At 31.3% G+C, this 13,223-nt stretch overlaps 1 protein-coding gene across 7 annotated transcripts in view; it reads right to left on the bottom strand.

Moving 5' to 3' along the window:
• Positions 1 to 13,223, bottom strand: part of DLG1 (discs large MAGUK scaffold protein 1) — a 296,591-nt gene that overhangs the window by 30,412 nt on the left and 252,956 nt on the right. For 3 of the 7 annotated variants that reach the window (XM_007465853.1, XM_007465855.1, XM_007465858.1), the window contains 5 exons: positions 11,499 to 11,532; positions 5,635 to 5,676; positions 3,369 to 3,419; positions 2,376 to 2,477; positions 1,950 to 2,122 (listed from right to left, as the gene is read on the bottom strand). In XM_007465853.1, coding sequence (XP_007465915.1) covers positions 1,950 to 2,122; positions 2,376 to 2,477; positions 3,369 to 3,419; positions 5,635 to 5,676; positions 11,499 to 11,532 — 402 coding nt within the window. Of the gene's footprint in view, positions 1 to 1,949; positions 2,123 to 2,375; positions 2,478 to 3,368; positions 3,420 to 4,901; positions 4,938 to 5,634; positions 5,677 to 11,498; positions 11,533 to 12,216; positions 12,317 to 13,223 lie in introns of all 7 variants that reach the window. The other 4 variants (XM_007465857.1, XM_007465856.1, XM_007465852.1 and 1 more) reach the window with 3 other exon arrangements.

The raw sequence follows: 13,223 nt of genomic DNA, 5'->3' as shown, positions 1-13,223 counted from the left end.
GTAATATTTCTAGTTTGTGGGACCTCCTGATATTTTCTTCTCCACAAGGTTTGCAGAAGAAATAGTTTGCTATGATATGGTGTTACTTTTCTATTTATCAATAATCTGAAGTTTGGATATTATTTGTCAGGCTGAGATGTGTTTTTTAAATTTTTAAAAAATTTAAAAGAAATACAATATTACAAGTAAAGCTAAAGCTACAATTTCCTTCCTTTTCTCTCAAAGGAAAACCACTGAATAGCGGCTACATATACACCTGAAGTAGATGTGTATCATTCCCATGCATTTTTTTCCCCAGTAAATATTTTTTTTTTAATTGAGGTATAGTTGATGTACAATATTATATAAGTTTCTGGTATACAACATAGTGATCACACTTTTTAAAGGTTATATTCTATTTATAATTATTCCCTGGGCTGTACTATATATCCTCATAACTTATTTGATACCCATGCATGTTTTTACGTTTATGAAAACACAAAATATGTATTAATGAACTACATTATGTTAATTAAAGTTTATATGAATAGGGTCATCCTGTATATATCCTTTGCAACTTCATTCATTCACCATTATTATTTTGAGATTTATTAATGTGGATACACCTAATTAGTGGATATTTTAGTTTATTCACTCTAGCTTCTGTATCCTGCTGCATGAATAACAGTTAATTATCCATTCCCCTTTGTTGAGTCCAATTCTTCACTACCATAAAGTGCTACTATGCACATCATTATACATAATCCTTATGTGTGAATCTCTACTTAGATACCAAGAAATAGAATTTCTGAGTCACAGGTTATGTACATTTATTTGGTATTGCCAAATCGTTCTCAAATGAAGTGCTATTAATTTTACCCCCATTAACAATATCTAATAAGATTTTCTATTTTCCCAAATTCTTGCCATCACTGAACATGTCCATTTTTTCGATTTTTAAAACTAATCACAATTAACCAAACCTCTAATTAAAGTAAGGAGCACTTACAGATGGAAAACTGAGATGTTGAATTACTGCTTTATATTTTGTAGGTATTTCATGACTAAGTCTTAAACTACTATAGTTTTGAAAGTATAAAATAATTTGTTGATGTTTATTTTCTAGGCCCAAAGACTGATTTAAGTATAGCAGCACATCTGGAGTACACTGTTTTGGCTTTACCATAAAACTGCCTTAACCCAATGTCAATATATCATCAGACTGCTTTCAAAAAATCTGTTGCTATTACAATGTTACTGAGTATTTTTCCACACTGTCTTTTATTAAATGACCATTCAGGAGAAATTTTTGCCTAGTCTCAGTACCAGGAGCCACTTACACTTATCTTGAACATCTGGTTCATTTTTATTGATGATCTTAGCTTCTTAATTATGCTACTTGTTGGAAAGCTAGGGCTAAACACAAGGTCTATCTCTAGCAAATGTACAGGACCCCAAAATAATATCCTCCCCTCCTGCAGAGATTCATGTTATCATTTCTATTCTTATTTTCTTTGTTGCTCTTCTTTTTTTTTTTTCAGTACGCGGGCCTCTCACTGCTGCGGCCTCTCCCATTGCGGAGCACAGGCTCCAGACGTGCAGGCTCAGTGGTCATGGCTCACGGGCCCAGCCGCTCAACGGCATGTGGGATCCTCCCGGACCAGGGCACGAACCCGCGTCCCCTGCATCAGCAGGCGGACTCCCAACCACTGTGCCACCAGGGAAGCCCGTTGCTCTTCTTATTCTACTTTATCTTATATATATTTTTCTAAGTCACCTAAAAGTAAATATTTAGTTGAATAAATTCATAACATTGCTTAAAGTAATCAATACTGCAACATGTATCTATATTTTTTCAAAAACACGAATTAAAAGTTTCTATCCATCATTCTTTCATACTGTCAAAGGCATATCTGAAAAAAAAAAATTTCTGATTAGAAACTTTATTCTGGGATCACTCTGATGCTTACCTTTTCTGCTACTTCTCGCACAGACTGAACACTTGTTCCATACAGATGGTTGTTATACTGCCCAGCTTCAATGAATTTATGTTCCTGGATATCTTTTTCCATTTGCTCTCTTGAAGTCACAAAATGATAATCTCTTCCATCTACCTCATAATCTCGTTTTGGTCTAGTTGTATCTTTAATAGAAAAGAACTTGAGGAAGTGTTTAATATTAAAAGGCACAACAAAGCCATTTTCTACTTAAAGAATCGTTTTGTAAAGTTCACTACAACAGAGATTGATTTAAATCTGAAAAGTGACAATAATATGGAGGATGAATAACTGATAAAATAAGTATAAACCATTAAAAAATGGTACTGTTTACTTTGACCACACACAGTGACAAAATGTTAAGAACAATAATTAAGAATTTTTATGTGGGTTACTCACGAGGAACACATGATCCAAATTTGTCAGGAAATTCTGAGATCAAGTCATCATTTATCCTGTCTTTCATAGGTCCCAATATGATCACTGGTCGAGTATAATTAACTATAAAAATATACTGCATGTTAAAAGAAATAAACACTTAACGAACATCTGTGTATTTTACTTCACTAGAAAACAAAAGTATCATTAACTGTTATGAAGAATTTATTTTTATTCCTTCTCCACCAATGATGCCTAACTTGATAGTTTACAAACCTTTATTAAAATCTTACACTTCAGTCAATCTCCTGTTGGAAGTCATACACTTAGATAATTCAACCAAGTTAAATTCAGCATTTTAGCAAATAATGTTTCTATACATTGCTAACATCATCTCATTACAAATGAGAAAACACAGTACAGTGTTTTACTGATCCCTTTTCAAGTAGAAACTGTAGGGAAGCAGATCAAAGAAGGGCAAAAAAGAAACTGGGTATAATCAGAGTAGTCATCGAGAAAGATGATCTAATATAAGTGTATACGCTGGACTGTAAGGGCATGTTGGAAGCAGGGAGATTGGTAGTGAAAATGAGATTTAACATTGTGGTAGGAGGGATGAAAGGAGGTTATAAATAAGAAAGATATGATAAGAATAAATAGGGCCTAGAAACTGACTAGACAAGGGAGATGAGGAACAGAAAGATCAAAGATGATTCCAAGATTTTGAACAAGGATAGTGATACTATTATGAACACTGGAAAGAAGTTGCTTAGGAAATAAAACACCAATATAAAATAGCCAATATAAAATGATTAGATTTTAATAATCTATGGGCTAAACCATGTTTCATAAAATACATATAGTAAACATATATATATATATATATATATATACATGTATAGTAAGAAAAAAGGCTAAAATTCTAATGAAACTTTTTTAAAGGTATGAGTTAGATCTATTTTCCAAATTATGTTTTTTCCATAAGATTGTAAAACATCAACAGGCTTCACAAACCTTCTTGTTGATTCACTGGCTCATAAGATAAGACATATTCTTCTTGACCACCTATTAGAAAGTTAAAATACAGATGAGAAAATCTATAAAGAAAACTATACTAATTTAATTCTTTAATATAACATATAAATTATTAGAACTTTCCCAAGAAAAGTAGCAAAGATGTAAAAAAAAGGGTACTTTATAAATTAATTATGGCAAGATTTAGGGAAAAAAGTGATGAATTATAAAGTTTGGTATGTGTAAAAACAAAATATAAATGTGCTAGTTAATAACTACCTTTCTGTTATTCTGGGTTTTACAGATTATCAATAGACCGAATTAAAATCTTCACTTGGGATGTCAAGTATAAGCTATTAATTTTTTATTCAGAATCTAAGAGCTATTAAATAGTTCCTTAAAAATTAATATTTTAATGAGCAGTTCTACATATATGCATATTAGGTAATTTTCTGTTGTTAATATGCTGCTTTTTTTGGTCCTACCAGGTATAACATTTAACATAGCACGAACATTTTTATAATTACAACTATTTTCTAACCAAAAGATTTTAATGCAAAGGTACAACTAGTGTCACTATTTCATTGAGGAAAAAAATTCATTGATTATTATAATAATTCATTTATTCAATTTTTAAAAAATAACATTTTGAGTTAAAAAAATTTTAGATAAAATTAAATCCTTCCCTTTCAACAAAATGAATCACATAGATAGTAAAGGAGAAAAAATATATTTTGCTTTGATCTTAAAAGCACTTCAGAAGTTAAATTCTCTAGGATTAAATTAAAAGATTAGAGCTTATGAATATCCTAAATAGAAAAGTCTACGAATTATATCTCGACTCAATGAAAATAACTAAAAGAGTTAAAAATTTCAGGAGTTCTTAGCACACACACACACACACACACACACACACACACACACACACACACGTGTAGAAAACAAACAAGGAAGAGCTGTTAAATTCAAGTGGTTCAATGAAATCAATATTGCAGAATGTATTTGAAGATTTTCTTCTTGATTATCATGATTCTATAACAATCTTTTCACTAAATTTGTCATTGGTTTATATTACATGTATGCAGCTGTAAATCTTTTCAATTCATATACCGACATAAATATTCTTTCCTGCTTTAAAGTGTATTTTGTTGTTTTAAAATTTATAATACATAAAAAATGTATATTTACAAGCTGCTTTTTAAAGTACTGTATGTAAAACATGTTTTACATGTTATCAGAAACATGCAATTTGAATATTCCACACCTAATAATTCATGCAAATGGTGAGACAGACAGTATATACTTTCATTACCTCTTTTTAGTCTAGAAGGCTACTCAGCTACTCTCTGGTGAGTTCTGACTGTACATTAATAAAACGCTAAAATACGAGAAATCACATTCCCATTCCCATACCAAAAAAGAAAATTAAGTAACTATTATGCAGCAAAAATAACAACCAATCAAATGAATGAGGGTTAAAAGTATATACTGTCAATATGAAAAATATTAGAGACTGATATTAACAGGATGGACCTTTTGAGCAGCCATACTCATCTGTAATCAAGATTACTTTCATATTAGACAGCAGTAAAAAAAAAAAGTCAGAAAAGCAATTTTAATTTTTAAAGTGCTACAACTGATAATATTCATGTACTCTCCCCTCCTCCCATGCCCAAATATGTTTAAAAAGTTCACACACTTATATAGGTCCCTTAATAATATAATACCAAGACAGTACCATAAGAACCAAAAAAGAGATCAGTATTACTGTTTAAGCAACTGTTGAATTTTCCCTTCGTCATTTCTTATGTTCACCAAAAGCTGGCGATAAATAGTATCTTGACCCACACCAGTATTGGTGACACAGAATAAAAAAGGAAATAAAGCTAATTATAATTTAGCATTACTGAAAAATATTTTTATGATTAGTTAGAAACAGAATTACTAAATAAAATGACAAAATACAAGTTTACTACTCATTTAACTAGATATTTACTTCTTATAAAAGATACAAACACACATACACATACTGTGTACATGAATAGCACTTTTGTAAAATGAACTTTTGTATTTTATGAAAACTTTGGAAATTAACTTCTGTACATAGAGTATGATTTTATTTATCAAGTAAAGAATTTTACTTGGCTCTCCCTGATTTTAAAATATTAAGCACCTAATTTTTAATTTTCAGAATACACCACTAAGGGAAAAAAATCCCAAAGGATATATCACTTGAGATAACAAAAGAACAACTTAAAACACTTACGGTAACTACTTTCGCTATCACTGGCATTAGAAGTTACATGTTCTGAAATTGCAGGACAATGGAAAAAATAAAGAAAACACAGTGTCATGAGTTTAAAAAAAGCAAATTATCAAAATAAACACAAGGTGACTTAACAAAATGTCGAGATATAAACCACAGATACCCAAAGAGTTTTTAAAAACATTTCTGATTTTCTTTGAAAAGTTTAATTATTTCAAATAAATGAATATGAATTAGCAAGGAAAAAAAATCTGCAATCAAGGAAAATGTCTCATTTTCTGTTCAACAGTTTATGAACAAAATCTTATTATGAATAGATTATAATAGAATATAACAAAGTAGAATATAACAAAGTGATCCTAAATCAGTCCAACTGTTGTCATAAAAACCCCAAAGAGAAAATGTCATTGACACCATTTAATTTAGGTTATGATACAGTAATGACTAACAAAGGAGACAAGTTATATCTGAGCAAACAGAGGCCCATTTCAACGAAGTGATATCTTAAAAAATAAATAATCTTGCTTTTAGTTCAGCTTCTTTCTTGTTCCTGAAGAGAAATGAAAATTCATGTCTGAGATCAAACAGATAAAGCATTTTGGATATCACAGATTCAGATGCCTCAAAAAAAAGTCAAATGGAACGGAATTCTAGAAGGTGGGATTGTATTTTAAAGTAGACTAATATTTCTGAGAAACTCTGCTTTGATAAAACTGACAATGGCTACTTTGCAAAATAAAAAAGATAAAGTAAACACACCCATCTGCTGCCTGGCCCCTCCTTGAAAGTGACCCCCATTTCATAACTTGACTGTTCAGTATACAGCCAGCACTTTTCTCATGTAAATGTACTCTCTTGCGCTCTCTCAATACGCGTCTCCTTTGAATTAAAAAATGTAATTTTATCTATGAAAACTAAAAAACAAAATTTTCCATGGGAGAGAGGTAAATCTAAATTTCTTATGTCAGGCAAAGGAAAAAAAAAACTAACGGATAAGGAAAAAGCCTGAGGAGAGATATCTGCTGTACCATACCACCCACAGTCTCCTAAAATCAAGTAGCACTACAGAAAAGTTTAGAGAATGGTAGAACTTAATGGTAGTACAGTTCTTGAAAAACTGTCATAGTGAAAAATAAGTCTGTTATTCTAACCTACAAAGACAAGATACAACTTTCTTAATCATTATTATGTATACAGGAGGAACATTAAAAATTACAAGACTGAATAATGTATGATAACATATAAAATGGTGGTTTTCTAAAGTTTATATTTAAAAATTTCTTCTCATGTTACCACACAGATGTCAAAACAATCATTTTAAATTGTGGTATAATATTCTATTGGACTGTTACATCATGATTTACCTTACTACTTATTCAGATATTTTAATTTGCTTTAAATTGTTTTCCACAAACATCAACAAATTATTAATGGACGTCTTCATTTACATGGCTTTCACCTTTTGTCCTATTTCCTTCAAATTAATTCCCAGAAGTAGGAATGCCACATAGAAAAAAAAAAATCTTAAATTTATACTAGGATTGGTATTACACTCTGCAATCTCTAATATACAAAAGAAAGAAATGTTAGTTATTGCACTCGAGTGAGTGGAGGGGAAAGTGGGAGTATAGAAGAAACAAAATTAACCATGATTTGACAATTAGAGAAGTTGGATAAATGAATACTTGTGGGGTTTATTTTATTATTCGTCTACTATTGAATATGTCTGACATGTTATACATGTATAAAAAATTGAAGTTACGACAATCTCTTTTCTGGGAATTTCCCCTACTCATCTTGAGTTCTCTAAGATTACCAATAGCTACGAAGCAGTCAAATTCTTCAAGTTCTTTCAAGTATCCTTTAAGTAACTCCTCTACAATAAACTCTTGCTACTTAAAGTATTGTCCTTGGAATGGCATCATTATCATTGCTTGGGAGCTTGTTAGAAAGTTAAAATGTTTTCCTGAAAATTAAAAAGAATCTTTTTCAAGGCATGTCATCAAAGAAGATGTTCAAATATCCAACAAGTATAAAAAAGTGTTCAAGCTTATTATTGGGGAAACGCAAATTGAAACCACAACAGATATCTCTATCATCCACCAGAATGACCAAAATGAAAAAACAAAAACAAAACAGGTATCTCAAGCATAGAGAAAGATATGTAGCAACGGGAACTCACATACTACTTGGGGGTGGGGGTGGGGTAAACGGGTATAACCACTTTGGAAAACTACTTGGCACTATCTACTAATACCTAACATATTATATATCTGTGACCCAGCAATTCATTTCCTAGGTATTTTCCCAACATAAAAGGCATATATGCATACCAAAAGATATGTATAAAAATGTTCAAAGCAACACTATTCAAAAATAGCCCTAAATATATGTGTTTATTTACAAATCTGAGACAACATATGTACAGTTTCATAGTTTACTTTTTTCATTTATATTGTGAGCATTTTCCAGGCCATTGTTTTAATATGATTTTCAATGGCTATAAAATATTATACTATATAGTAAGTCATACTTCATTAACCACTTCCCAACTGTAAGGCATTTTAGGATTATTTGAATTTTGGGGGTGCTCTACTTTCTAAATAACATTAAACAAAACATTCTGATATATAAACCTTTGTTTCCACCTCTGATTACATCCTTTGGATAAATTCCTTGAAAAAGAATTAGTAGATCAAAAGATATGCTTTTCCAAAAAGGCTGTACCAATTTACACTCCCAGTAGTAATACGTTAAAAGTAGTCATTCCAAAGAACCATCTCCATCACTGGATTCCCCTTTAAAAGAAAAGTCTGCTAAGGTGATGGGTAACACATATCATTTTGTTTATTGATTATTAGGGCCGTTAAACATTTCTTATATGCTTATTTCATTTGCTTATCTTTTGAGCATTCTTCTTATATCCTTTGTCCAGTTTTCTAATGGGGAGTGTTTGTTTCTTATTGATCTGTTAGAAATTTATGTGCAAGAATATTATCCTTTTGACATAGATAGTATAATCAGATTAAAATTTTAATTTTTGTTTATATGTTTGATGATCACAACCATTTCAAATCTCTCTGACCAGGTCTCACCTTCCTAGTCAAACATTTCTTCCTGAGACTATATCACGTGTTTTCTCTTTGCTCTCCCTAAATATGACACATCCTCAGTCTTAAACAATTTTTGGCATCTTAAGAGCTCTGTACCTCTCTACTTAAGTAAGTCTTTAAAATAGAAAAAGAAGAGATGTAATAGGTAATCTATGTGCCTAACTGTAGAAGTTTCTGAGGTGTTCTACAAAGTGGAAAGCTATAAAAATAAACTGCATACAAAAGACAGGTACAAACCTTGTCTGAAACTGTATAATTTCATTTCAGATCACCTTATATAACTGCTCCTGAACTACACTTACTTTTAGTCTCTTTTAAAGCAATCTTACCCACTTTTTTCCTCTTGAATTTTTTCAAAATTGCCTTCTAAAAGCAACACAGATTTCTATTTCTAGCTTTTTACAAGTATGATAATTTAGTTGTATCCTCCCAGATTTCCACCATACTTTAATTAGTTCTGTTAGTCAAAATTATGTTTGGAAAGGCAATTTCTATTATTGTTTCATCTACTGTCAACAGGATAAATCAATAATTTATTTGATCCTCTTCTTTGTAGAATCATCGAATTCTTGTCTATGAAAAGTATTCTAGGGTACCACTTTTGTTTCCCTCTCTGCTCTTTAATTAAATACCCTACTTTTTCATAGGTTGTGTGAAATTACATGCAGGTACACATCTTTCTTGATATTCAGTGTTATTCCACATCTCGTCAACAGGTTTATCTGGAATAATTTGTCCTTCTGTTTTCAGTCCCTTCATGAGTCCCGTTCCAGCAAGGTTTAATGAATACCAATATGAGGTCACATTTATTTTCTTATATTAAAATCGCACAGGATTTTGCTTAGTTTATTCCCTGTATCCTGAACTTTAGAATATAGATAACTGAGATCTTAAATAATGCCCTTAACCCACCCTTCTTCCCAGTACTTTCTACTGTATAATAATGAGCATCTTGTCAGCTGCTAGTAATGTTTTATGTGATAACCTCCATCATATCCAGTTTAGAATTTTACTGATATTTTTCTGTCTCCGTCAACCTTTTCTAAATAAAATCTTTTTGATCTGATCAAGTTAGCACGTGAACAAATTCTTTCAGTTCTTGTGAGATGAAGCACAGAAACCTACCATTCAAGGGATCTTAAGTCACTGACCAGAAAATTAAATCAATGACACTGGTAATCAGTTATCATTTTTCATTTGTTTCTCTTCCCAAGTCTCAAACCTCAATTAAAATGAGAGATGAAAATACGACGTGGTCAAGGTGTAGTTATCTACTATAAAAATATCAACGTGGGAACCAAATTCTTCATTTAGTTCCTTTTTCCATGTGTTTTCCATAGTTCTCTGATGACTCAACAGGTAACAAAAATATGTGGGTTCATTTGATGATCCACACCACCTCATGATCATTCTCAAAATAAATTATATAGCATTAAGAATCTGTAGAAATATTTTCCAGTTTCTGAAGATTTCACTGATAATTTTTCCCAAAGGTAAGAGATTAAAAAAGGGTGCCACTAGTGATAGTAAATTTGTGGCTCTTGCCAGATCCTAAAAAGGCAAATGCATAAATAATAAAGTGTGTGTAATAGAAATAATTACATATAAAACATACTGCTTTCAATCTAATACAAAGTTTTAATTGTTAAAGTTGAAATAAAAGTCAAGTACCTACAGTTAAGGTTAAAAGTCAAGTTAGCATTAATCAGGAAAAAAAAATCTGTGAAATTTAAAGTTTATTAAGGTAAACTTAGAAAGTTAAAAGATATTGGCTATATCCTTAATGATCAATGAATTATGAAGAAATAAGTTTTCAAGATGCTTAATAATGCAAACAGAAACAACTACTTAGAAAAAAACTTCAGCCTAAAAGATTACCTCTATGAGTCACTATCACCTAAAAGAACTTAGTAATATTTGGTAAAATTTCACATTTAATCAATCTGTAAACATTCACATTTAAAATTTTGTTTGCTAAAATGACTTCTTGTTTCATTCACTAATTCCAACATTTATTAAATGACTCCTACATTATCAGACTCTGTAACAAGCTTTATATGAAGGTTAAGTACTAGGTAGAAAATTAAACAGGAACAACAAACGCAAAAAAACTCCCCCCAAACAGAGACAACACCTTGGTTAAAGAAAAAACAAAGGATAATATTTCTTATAATTCTTTTCATAACTTACAACTTCTTTAAAAAAATATACAATTTACCTACTACATAAACTGCTATTTGAACTTGAGTTCTATAATTCTTCTTTAATATTTAAGACCTATTGTGTTTTATAGTTTCACATTATAGCAATGCTTTTCTAACACAGGCTCAAAGCAATTTTAACTTGTTTTAACAAAAAAAAGTGGGGGGGACATAAAACTGTAAGGAAGATTATATTCTACCTTCTAATAATGAGGGCAGATAGCAGTATTTTAAAAAACATCAAAAGTCTTTCTTCATATTTAAAAAATTCCTAGAGAAAGTAATTGCCATAAAAATTACAAAAAGGAAAATATAATTATGAGCAGAGAGTTTTTCAAATGACATGTGAAAAATGGAGAAAAATAAAAGGTGTGTATTACAGAAATAAAAATCCCAAGCATATTATTAACATGAAGAATCTAAAAGCAATCTAAATCATACACCTCCTCATGCCAGAAGGGCGCTACCATGAATCTCAAAATGTATCTGAAAAAAGGTAGGTCTGTAGATGGAGGTTAAAAAATAACTTGGGAGTATTTTAATCACTTACTCAGGCCTTTTGATCCCATGTCGTCAGGGATCTCCTGTAGAGAGTAGTTCCCAGAGAGCAAGCAATAAAAAGATAATCAAAGAAAATAGTTGTCAGTAATGCATAAAATTGGTGCTACAATAAGAGACAGTTCCAAGACCATTACAGGTGCACGTATCTTACAGAGCATTTTTGTATATTTCTGAGTTTAAAATAAGCTAGCAGCTAGATATAATCTAATAAAAGAACGAAAGTTTTATATGAGAAGCTGATTAGGGTAGAGAAGCAAAAATTTTGACTATTTCTTGCTATTTTAAAAGTAAAATTCAGATTGTCTACAGATAATGAAGAAATGGGATAAAACGGAATAATTTGAGATAATCTATTATCAAAGATTGGCAATGCTATACCTAGAAATCAATAAGTAGCTTCTCAGGTACCCATGTTTTTCCTCTAAAATATTCTTCTGAGAGTGTGTTTCTTTTAAGAACCTTTACATTAAAAAATTCTATTTTAAACACAGCTAAAAATACCATTTACTTTAAATTAAGAATTCCTAAGGGGTTAGAAAAAGTAAAGATTGGTATGCAAATTAATTTATGCCTGTTAAATTGCCCCTAGTTAAGACAAATAGTAACCTGTTGCAGCTCTTGAAACTGTCTCCACGGTAACAACCAACTGCAGGGCAGTAGGTCCCTCTACATTTATCTTCAGTTGACCACTGGATCCACATACTTACGGTCAGCATCACTTGTTTCCTGCTCACTCTGGTCCTTGTTCTTGTAGAAGGGGAATTTTCGGGAAAAGAGGTTCTTTTTACGCTTGTCATTGAATGACTGCTGAAGAAGAGAAGGAGGGGCAAAACAAAGGGATGTCTACTGTCTGTGTGTACAAAGGCCCAGCCTAGTAGCTCTGTGAAAGCTGACTCTTGTGACCACAGTGTGCAGTTTGTATATGAATTTTGCTTTAATCACATATACAGTGAATTTTTAATTTAGTATTAACTTCTCTAATTCTAACATTTTATAACTGAAAACACAGAAAAATTTCAAGAGTGTAATTCAATGATACCTAAAAATAAGGAGGAAGTGCTATTTGATAAAAAAGGGAAGAGTAAATCAGATTAGCTACTACTATAGTCCAAATCAAGCTTGCATCTGTTCATATCCATCTATATTTTTCTAGATTTCCAAGTATTAGGTGCTCTACAGCAAAAGTTATTACTTCAGCTGTTCAAATATTTTTAATTTTCCTTTCCTTCATTTTCCTTTGGCTTTAGCACATTTTTTCCCTTTCTCTCTCTCTTTTTTTGTTGCTCCAACAAACTAACAAAAGCCACTACTAAAAGGAGAACCAAAACAACTAAGCAAGTTGCTAGTGCTGAATATTTAAAAACAATCTTTTTTTTTTTTTCAAAAGAAGAGAATTAGGATAACTAAATGCTTATCAGAAAATGGGAAGAAAACTAAGACATGTCCATCAAGCACAGAGTCCAGCAAAAGAATTATCAATGCTATCTAACCAAGGAAGAAGAGTCAACTCTCCTGGCCAATTTAAATGTCATCATAACTGATTTATTAGCCTTTAAGCTCTACCATATTATCTATTTTAAAGTATATATAAATAAAATAAAAACCAAATTCAATTCATTAGCACCATGTCCTGAATAGGGAATAAAAAGCTTGGTGCGGGTTTCCCTGGTGGTGCAGTGGTTGAGAGTCCGCCTGCCGATGCAGGGGACACGGG

The sequence above is a fragment of the Lipotes vexillifer genome, unplaced genomic scaffold (genome assembly GCF_000442215.2).
Source record: "Lipotes vexillifer unplaced genomic scaffold, Lipotes_vexillifer_v1.1 scaffold853, whole genome shotgun sequence".
In the NCBI taxonomy this organism is placed as follows: domain Eukaryota; kingdom Metazoa; phylum Chordata; class Mammalia; order Artiodactyla; family Lipotidae; genus Lipotes; species Lipotes vexillifer.
The sequence above is the reverse complement of the archived record's forward strand: the minus strand, read 5'-3'. Positions and strand labels throughout refer to the sequence as shown.